General features: G+C 32.2%; 2 protein-coding genes across 2 annotated transcripts; one reads left to right on the top strand and one right to left on the bottom strand.

Annotated features, from left to right (window-relative positions):
* Nucleotides 1–2,080: 2,080 nt before the first annotated feature.
* LOC140841518 (large ribosomal subunit protein uL23-like) lies at nt 2,081–5,026 on the top strand. The gene is made up of 2 exons (XM_073209048.1): nt 2,081–2,326; nt 4,293–5,026. Exons 1-2 carry the CDS (start codon nt 2,225–2,227, stop codon nt 4,779–4,781), a joined length of 591 nt encoding a protein of 196 aa, XP_073065149.1. The 5' UTR covers nt 2,081–2,224; the 3' UTR covers nt 4,782–5,026.
* Nucleotides 5,027–5,221: 195 nt separating this feature from the next.
* On the bottom strand, nt 5,222–7,813 carry LOC140841592 (ADP-ribosylation factor-like protein 2). The gene is made up of 6 exons (XM_073209161.1): nt 7,652–7,813; nt 7,138–7,248; nt 6,903–7,013; nt 6,576–6,738; nt 5,878–5,958; nt 5,222–5,490 (listed from the first exon to the last, which is right to left on the bottom strand). Exons 2-6 carry the CDS (start codon nt 7,200–7,202, stop codon nt 5,353–5,355), a joined length of 558 nt encoding a protein of 185 aa, XP_073065262.1. The 5' UTR covers nt 7,203–7,248; nt 7,652–7,813; the 3' UTR covers nt 5,222–5,352.
* Nucleotides 7,814–9,614: the final 1,801 nt, after the last annotated feature.

The raw sequence follows: 9,614 nt of genomic DNA, 5'->3' as shown, positions 1-9,614 counted from the left end.
CTTTTTATCAGGTTTTTTTTTTTTTAACGTTGAATATAATTCGATATTCAAGATGATTTAGTTTTATCTTGGTTATTTGATTCGGCTTGATAATTTTTAATAGAATTAAAATATATTTCAATAATAATTTATCTTTTCGTTTTTTTTTCTTTTTTTTTTTATAAACCAAAACTTTTAAATTAGGAAAATTAATCAACTAAAATTAAAAATTGCTCGTATAAATATCATTTTTAAAATGTACGTTAAATAAATGTATATATAATTAAATTTGATTTTCGTTAAATTTGAATACGTATATAATCCAAAATAAACAATTAAACGGTTTTATATTTATCCATGTTAAAAAACTTGTATCTATTAATAAAAAAAATTGGTTTCGATTGTTCAATTTTATTTTTATTTATCGATTTTCGGTTTTTCAAATAAACGTAGTTGTGATACATGGTAAGTGAGTTACTGTTATAGAATTGTAACTATATAATACTGCATGAATATGTTAGAACAGTCCTGTAATTAAAAGTATCAATCATTCTTTTATCAATAAAAATTATTATGACAATCTATTTTAGTAAAATTCTAAAAATAACTATAAATATTTGCTAATTATGATCATTAACTTATTTTTTTTAAAAATAATTACATTAAAAATCTGTGCACGCAAATTATCGCATACGTAGATCGCTAATATATAAGAAATTGTATGTATTATATATATGTAATTATTGTTGTCATAACGACAATAAATAAATAAAAGAAGAGAGTGAATACGAGGTTTTTTTAAAAAAAGGAGGATTAGTCGTTCATTTGTCAAATACAAGTTTTTACTAAATTGTTGATATTAATTCACAATTTCCAAATATAATAAGACTGCCCTCCAAATAGCTTGTCAACGGAAATAAAATAACTGAGTTGACTCGTGAACCTTTTGAGTTTCTTAAAAAATATTTGATTAATATTTAAAATTATCGAATTTAAGTCAAACTCAACTAAATTTGAATTTTTTTTGAGCTGAACTCGACTCTAATTATTTTTTTCAATAGTTTTATGAGCTACTCGTGAAACTTAATATTATATTAATATAATATAGTTTTATATTAAACAAATATATCTCAAGCCTTCAAGTATTTATTATCAAATATTTTAAATAACTCGCGAATATATTTGAATATTTTAAATCAAAATCAAGCAAAAAATTAAACAATTAGATATTTGAATCAAATCCGAACCTTAAAATTTTCTTCATATTGTGTTATTTGCCTACCATTTTTTTTTTAATTTCTCCAACTATATTATCTTCAAATTTATCATAATTATTGAGACGTTAGTGACCGTATTCTCGCCAATACAGAGGCTATGAACAATCAATCCTTTTCAATGTTTGTTTTAGACTTTAGTGGCCAAAAATAGCTTTCGTTCTTGATAAAAACTTGTGTGAAACGATCTCACGGGTCATATTTGTGAGACTGATCTCTTATTTGGATCACTAATGAAAAAATATTATTTTTTATGCTAAAAGTATTACTTTTTATTCACAGATTATGATCTGTGAGACAGTCTCACATGAGACCCACTCCTCGTTCTTTATCGTGGCCAACTGGACATAGACTTGCATTATTTAAAATTGTTTTTTAATCATTGTTCTTTTTTGGTTTTAGTTCATATTCTAACGCCATAATTTTTTTTTTTTATGAAATAAACCCCATAATTTTAGTAGACAAACTTTTGCACATGAAATTATTTAAAATTAGTTGCCTAGTTTCAAAATCGTTTTAGGAACTTATCAGATGTGATTTATTATTTTAAAACTAATCTGTTTAAATATTTGAATAAAATACTACAATAAAATTTTAAGAATTTGACTTATTTGATATTATAATATTTTTTTTTTCATTAAATTAAAATCAAGCTGTCGCAATGTCGTGGTCCGGGTTTTCCCTTTTATGGGCTGATAGAAAGCTCCAAGGAAAAAGGCCCAATACTTCGTCATATGAAAATATATGATGTGGGCATACATTAAATATATGTTGGCCCAGCCCAGAAATAATCGATCGATTATTAATTGAGAAAGTTGGTGGAACAGAGCTCCGAAACTGCGGTTTCTGGTTCATCTTTTCCCTCTCCAAAGCCCCGTTTAAACCCTACTTCTTTGTTACCTAATCACCCATTTTCTTTTTCTTTTTATTTTATTTATTTCTCGTTTCTTTCTTTTTTCCTTCCGATTCAAATGATTACCTCTGCAATATCTTCATCGACAGCAGTCAGCCCTGCAAATTGGTTCGGTCAGCAGAAAGTATCATTTTCAGCTGGATCTTCGTTCAAGTTGAAGGTACTGGTTATTATTTATTTTGTTTTCTTTTGATTTTAAAAATCGGTATTGGCAGTTTGTGTCGAATTGGATCATGAATACTCTGATCTTCCAATAGTCGGGTTTCGCCTGTTCCGGTTGGTTTCAAGTGTACGCGACACATTTTTGCGTTGTTTTTTTTTTCCTGTTTGATTCGTTGATTACGCACACTCGGAGAACAGGATCTGTGACGAGCGGCGAGTTTTTTTCCAATATAGGTTTAAAAATTGAAACCTTTTTCATCTTAAGTGGGGCTTGCCTGGATCCTGCTGTGATTAGATGAATATAAGAATATGGGTGGCCCCGGCATAGACGAGTTGACTTGGGAATGTATCCACTGCGTTTTAAACCCGTTTTTCTACTATCATGCACGGTATCTGTATTTGAGATTCTGAGACATGGAGAACACAAAAAATGGTGCCCTCAAAGCTAGATATCATATATATTTTCATCGATGTTATACAAGAGTGTGTGTAACATGAAATTTAGAAATAAAATGTGGACAAAATATATCATTCAAAACAATATGTCATAATCAAATACTAATAAAACAAGACGATCCAAACAAAATATAAAATTTATGTTTCGAACCAGTACATAATCACTTAAATTAAGTATCTTCCTTTTGTTTTTTCTTCATTTTTTCTCCTCCAAACAATTGTTTTCTTGTAGGTGGCATGTGTGCTAAAACTCTAAATGTTAATCTGCAAAAAACAATTCATATATTAAAATATTTCTAACTTTTAAATGCAGAAAAAAAAAACACCAAAATCACAATACATGTAAATATCATCCCGCTAAATTAAAATCAACTAAAAAATTCAGGCAATATTTCTTCGAATTCAAAATATTTTCTGCAAGCATTCAAAGTAGAGAAGAAATATCCGATTTAATTTGAGATATTGAAAAAACAAACTCCGAATATGCTTGTTCTGTGGAAAGAGAAGATTTTTTTACTTCAATTACTTTCTTTTCTCTCGCCCCTCTGGAGTATTTGAATGACCTTTGTCCTCTGGTTTTGTTCAACGTGTGAAAGAAAGTTGAATTTGTCGATTTTGTTGAATCAACTTGTTTAAGAAATTAAAAGTGAACTCTATCCTGAATAGGTCATTAACATTATTCATGGGCTGACTGGATGGGCTCATGAGCATAACATATAATTAATTATTTTTAAGATTTTGGTCCCCAAAATTTGTAGGCTTGAGGCCCTTGCCTGCATTGTAGGTCCAGGCTTAATCAGTGGTAGTTTTGCCAGAGATTTTATTAGCTTCTAATCTTTGTGTATTATGCATTCCAACTTCCAAGATAATGTTTTTGGCTATGTTAAACCTTTTTCTAAAAGAAAAGATGTAAAAAAGTTGTGGATGTTTTAATGGAGAAGGATTTTCAAAATGCCGGAGGATATGGCTTCTGGGTACGCGTCTTAGTTTGTTTCATTAAAAAATTAAAAGATCTTTATTACAACTGCATCCAAACATTAAAATTGACGTTGCACTTCAAAAACAAAAGGCACTTGAAAAAGTTGAGCTCACTAAGGAAAAAGCAGTTAATGATTTCTGCGTCGAAACTGATCCTATGTAGCATGAAGAAAACAGATACCCATCCTTGAAATGTTGATATTTGTTTACGGAAACATGGTGGAGAAAATAAGAGGAACGCTTTCACTTTGTACTTGTATGGATTTTCCCTTTTTTGATTTTTCCTCTCTGAAAGAGAAATGGGACTAGGTGAATAGATTCTGGAATATGTTAATGGCGTATATTCATAATGTTGGGAGTAATATCATTAATTCGAAAGCTGGAGAAAGATGAGCAGTTCTGTTGCACGCTTTTGAAAGTAATTTTAAATGGTTGATTCTTTTTTTAGTTCACTCATTGTAAAATCAAAATTTATCGGAAAATATGCGACCATCTTACCATGCACTTTATTCTTTGCTTATTAATTGTAGGACCTAGCACCGAGCTTTGTATCATCGTCCTCTCACGTTCTAGGATGTTGTTTGGCGCACCCTGTGATGACCACAGCTGAAAGTACCAATGAATCTAATGTCTGGTCTCATTTATCGAAGAATATAGACTTCCCGGATTACTTAGATCCCGTGGCATCCTATCGAACAACATCAAAGAAGGAAAAGGATCCACGAAAACTTAGCAGTATGGCATCTCAGTTCAAGGAGCTCGACCATCATTTGGTTATTCAATATCCAATTATTACCGAGTCTGCAATGAAGGCGATGTTGGAGAACAACACTTTGGTTTTCATCGTGGACAAACGTGCTGACAAGAATGATGTCAAAGATGCTGTTAGGATTATGTTTCAGATCAAGGCCGAGAAGGTAAATACCTTGAACTTGCCCAATGGTGCGAAGAAAGCCTACGTCAAGCTCGGGCCAGGTTATAAAGCCATTGATGTTGCAAAGAAGATTAGAATCTTGTGAATACATGCCTGATTTTTCCTACATGTAGGCTTAAATATGCTGTTGGACTTAGGAAGGCTTTTCATTGTTTTCGCTAGGAATTGGAACGCCTGTCGCTAAAATATTTGGTTGGTAACATGTGCTAATCTTAAATATGTAGTTTGTAAAGATAAATAATCTCTCTTTATTTGCAACATCTTGACGCAAATAAAGCCAAATATAACTGTTACATGAGATAAGCATCAAACAGGCGATATTTCAATTCTCTTCCTAGTTTTCTTCTTTGGGGTATAGGTTCTGATGATTCCGAACGCGAAGATTAAATCAAAATTTACAACTGGAGAATTGCACACTGATATTTGAGTGAATTTTGGATTCTTGGCCTCTTTAGGGCAATACATGAAGCAGACGACATTTGGTTGCCACGGAAACCTTTCATAAAACATAGAATCTCAATCGAGTTAATTTCAGTAAACACAACACTCTCTAGTTTAGCAAAAATAGTTATAATGCAACACAGTGTGAAAGAGCCATGTTAATACATTTGGAAAACTCTTGGCAAATACATCTTCGGTCCAACTCCGAGCATCATTTAATCAAGTACGTAAATTCTCGAGGCAACATCTTGAACCAACCAATCAAATCCTTCAAGCAATCCTTCCCCAGTATATGCACTACATCCCACAATTCTCCAATGTCTGGTTTTGTCCATTGATTCCAAGTTGAGCACCTGAATGAAGGATATGTAGACTTAAATTAAATTTTATTTCATGCAGAAACTTAAAAGAATTTCATATAGTGAAGTAAAAAATTTGTTTCCATCGTGCCAGAGAGAAAACTATGCGAGTTGAATGAAAGGTCAATAGCAACGAGTTGAATGAAAGGTCAATAGCAACAAGAGCAGTATTGGGCAATAAAATATCTAATCCATTGTTTTATTTGTCGCATGATGGCATTAAAGCGAGGCTACACTTTACAAAAGAATTAATTTTCATCGAGACATTTCACAAGAAAAGTAGCACAACCTGTTTCATGTATGCAATAAACAAATCAACATTTCAAACAAATAAATAAATAACATACAATGAATTTAAATTTCAATACATCATCTCACTACCTTAGCTATCTCATCTGATGACAGAGAACCTTGTATATCCTGCTTATTAGCAAAAATCAACAATGATGCTCCTGATAGCCTCTGCAAATATCAGAAAATCAGGTGTTGAAGAAAAGAAGCTGGGGAAAGGGCGAAAGATTAAAATGCACTATCAAGGGAGCTCTTTCTTTAATTTTTAGAGGCTGTTCATCTCCATAGGATGTGAAACCTATTAACCAAACATCATAAACAAACTATGTGTATTGCATCAGCATCCAAGGATGTTTTTGATGAATAAACACAATCTCAAGAAATTATGCAAATCCAAAATATTTGCTGATTTGCATGGTTCAGTACATAAGCCATGATATTTCATGCAAATCGCTGTCACGTGCCAAAGGTAGCTATCTATCAACTCAAGCAGGCCTGCTATTGCATCCTTATAACATATTTACAATAGTTGTGCATCACTAGGAAGGCAACATGCGGCAATAGCTGTAATCCAACATCAGCAATACCAAGGTGCCATCAAGAATACCATAGTAGGGAAAAAATCTCATTTTTTGGGCGAATATTTGAAGAAAATGCCAATTTCCATAACTTTATGGACTTCAGTTACAAAAACAAGGGTGAAAACTAAAAAATGCAGGAACCAACCAAAATATAAAACCCAATATATCATCAGGACTAAAAGCCATCAAGTAATAGAGAGAACATACCTCTTCTTTCAAAAGATTATCCAACTCATATTTGCAATCATTCAGCCTTCTAATATCTGAACTATCAACCACCCAAATCAACCCATCAGTTTGCTCGAAATAGTTCCTCCAATAGGACCTAATGGTTTTCTGCCCACCTACATCCCATATATTTAAAGTGTACCTACAATTAACACCATGTTTGTCCATAAGCACATTAAATTTTAATCACACACTAAACCTTACCGTTTTCCTGGGGAACTAGCATCAAATGTAAGCAAAAATCAAAAGAATGCAATCAATCTAACATAAATTTTCAACAATTAACAGCTTACAATAAGAACATACTTCTGGTAATTGATGGTTTTAATGTTGAAGCCGAGTGTTGGGTTGATAACACTGGTGTCTTCACCGTTGATTTTCAAAACTATTGTTGTCTTTCCCGAATTGTCAAGACCCCTTCAGCAAGTGAACAAAACACAGAAACAAATAATCAGCATTAAGATCAAAAGATTAATAAAATAAACATACAATTCCCGAATAACCGATAAAAAAATGAAAAACGAGGGTTCAGAATTCATACACCATGAGAACGCGCATCTCCTTCTCTTTGCGCTTGATTTTGCGGATGATGCTGAGTAAACCCATTATTGCCTATCAAGTTGGTGAAGCAAAATTGAGCGGGACTCTGAATCTGAGCCACGTGCAAAACAAAAGGATCCAAGAGATTTATAATTAGGTCACAAAATGAATTCAGAGTAGGACCAACACAAATCAGCCCAATCAATGGGCAGGTCGAGTAATTGCACTTCTTTTCGCCATCTTCACAACCCCACCCCCCGCACAAATAGGCTACGCCTGCACATGGTCAAATTTATATGATCCCAAGTTTCGCATACAAGCATTTAATCAAACAGTTATTAGCTTCAAACCCATCACTCATGACCATAGGAACTAAACAGAAATGCAACATGACTAGTTCCTAATGAACACAAACAAATCAGAAAAAATTGGCGAACGCAACAACAGAATTTACAAACTCAGAGCTATCCGCATTGAAGCATGATAAGAATGATAGAAAAGTTTATGACTTTTACCGGAAAATTGCTCAATCAACGAACAAGCAAGCTGATCTCTCAGTCCCGAGAAATTACTCCGATACCGAGGACTGCTGATATTGTCTGAATCTTGCCGCCTTATATGGGTCGGATCTTTATTTTGGAATCCGGGTCGTGAAGCCTGATTGTCAAATTGGGCTTTTCTAATCATTTGGGTACCGGGAGTGAATTTGATCTGATTTTGTGTAGTTATTTTGGAACGACAAGAATTAATTAATTATATAATATATATATATATATATATATATATATATATATATATTATTTAATATTTGAGCCAAGTTTTATAAATTATTAATTATAATACTATGTCATATTAATTAGTCATTTTTTGGTGAGGAATTGTTGTGCATCCGACGTGACGTTGATGTGGTATATGTCACCTAAACATTCTACGAAGAAAAATATAAAAATTATCAAAAAAATAAATGATACATTATTAATATTAAATTTTTACAATAATACACAACATAGTTATAGACAGGTAAACATAGAGAGGGAGAAAAACAATTTAGTCCAATCAATTCAGATACAAATGAACTTTTGTGTGTGTGTGTGTGGATAATTTAGAGTGGAGTACAAGAAAGCGTCAACAAAACCACATCCTAGTAATGGTTCCATCCATGATTAATAATTATTAATCATGTAATAAAAAAAACACCCTATGGGATAAGACATATTATTCTATGCATTGATATTTTTTTCTATAACTTAAATTTAAATTTTATTTTTTCAAAAATAAAATTTCAGCCATTTAAATTTTAATTTGTATAGCATCCTTTCGTGTATCAATCTCTCCAATGATTTACCGATTTAAGGAAAAAAAATTATATTTTTGTTAAAATGGAATAGAATTCTATAAACATCAGAAACCCATTCACTTCATAAATGTACGGAATCATATAGCTAGTTATCATCATATATAACCCACTTCAACAATACAGTCCTCCTCCACACGGGCGGCCGTGCTTATGACGTCACTCCCCGGGAGTCCGATGTCACGAACCAACGGCGAGCCGCCACCATCCGTATCCACGTCTTTGGTAGCGACGTGGACACAAGAACACTGCTCTAATGAGGCGAAGAATGCAACCGAGACTCCGCTCAGCAACCATGTTGCCATCCTTTTCAAGGCCGTGCAACTGGTGGTTGACGATGGTCTAGCGCTGGCGGAAACCGGTTCGGTTGATGGATCTTTGAAATGGCAGCAGTACTTGATCATCATGCGCTTTATTAACAATTAATTAGAATAATTGAGTGAAACAATACATTATAAGAAAATAATAATTCTTAATTTCTTATTGTAAGACATTCCTTGCCCGTAAAATAATCTAGGAATCCGAGGTTCTGTATAAAGATGATTCTATATTGTGTATGATAATCTTTCTAACATTAATCTCGATGTAACACAAAATAAAATTTATGAGAGCGATCATCTAATTATATTTTTAATCATTTATTAAATCTAATTAACTACAAAAAATTGTTTTTTTTTTTCCTGAGAAATAATAGTTTTATATAAAAAAATTGATTAGATGTGGAATATTTTTCAAAATCAATATTAACAAAGATTAGAGAATCAATAGTTCACAAAATAATCAGATATCAGCCATTTGAAAATATAAATTAATTAACTTAAAGTTTTGTTGATAATTTAAGAATGTTCGAAGAGTCGTACAATGATAAAGATGTTGATGTGTACTATGTAAAAAATTGATAATTATACAAGCTTGTAAATATTTAAAGAATGTAACTAAAACGACTCATTTTGGTAAGCTTAAAAAATTCAGCTACCGACCCCTGTTCAGAAATAACCAGATCCAAGCCCCATAAATTCATTCTAGCCATGCATGTGCATATATTTAATCGGGCTACGTATATATTCCTATAAGTTGATTATTGTTTTTTCGTTTGAATTGTACATTGTTAAAGTTTAGTCTTA

The sequence above is a fragment of the Primulina eburnea genome, chromosome 1 (assembly GCF_022965805.1).
Source record: "Primulina eburnea isolate SZY01 chromosome 1, ASM2296580v1, whole genome shotgun sequence".
Classification (NCBI taxonomy): domain Eukaryota; kingdom Viridiplantae; phylum Streptophyta; class Magnoliopsida; order Lamiales; family Gesneriaceae; genus Primulina; species Primulina eburnea.
The sequence above is the reverse complement of the archived record's forward strand: the minus strand, read 5'-3'. Positions and strand labels throughout refer to the sequence as shown.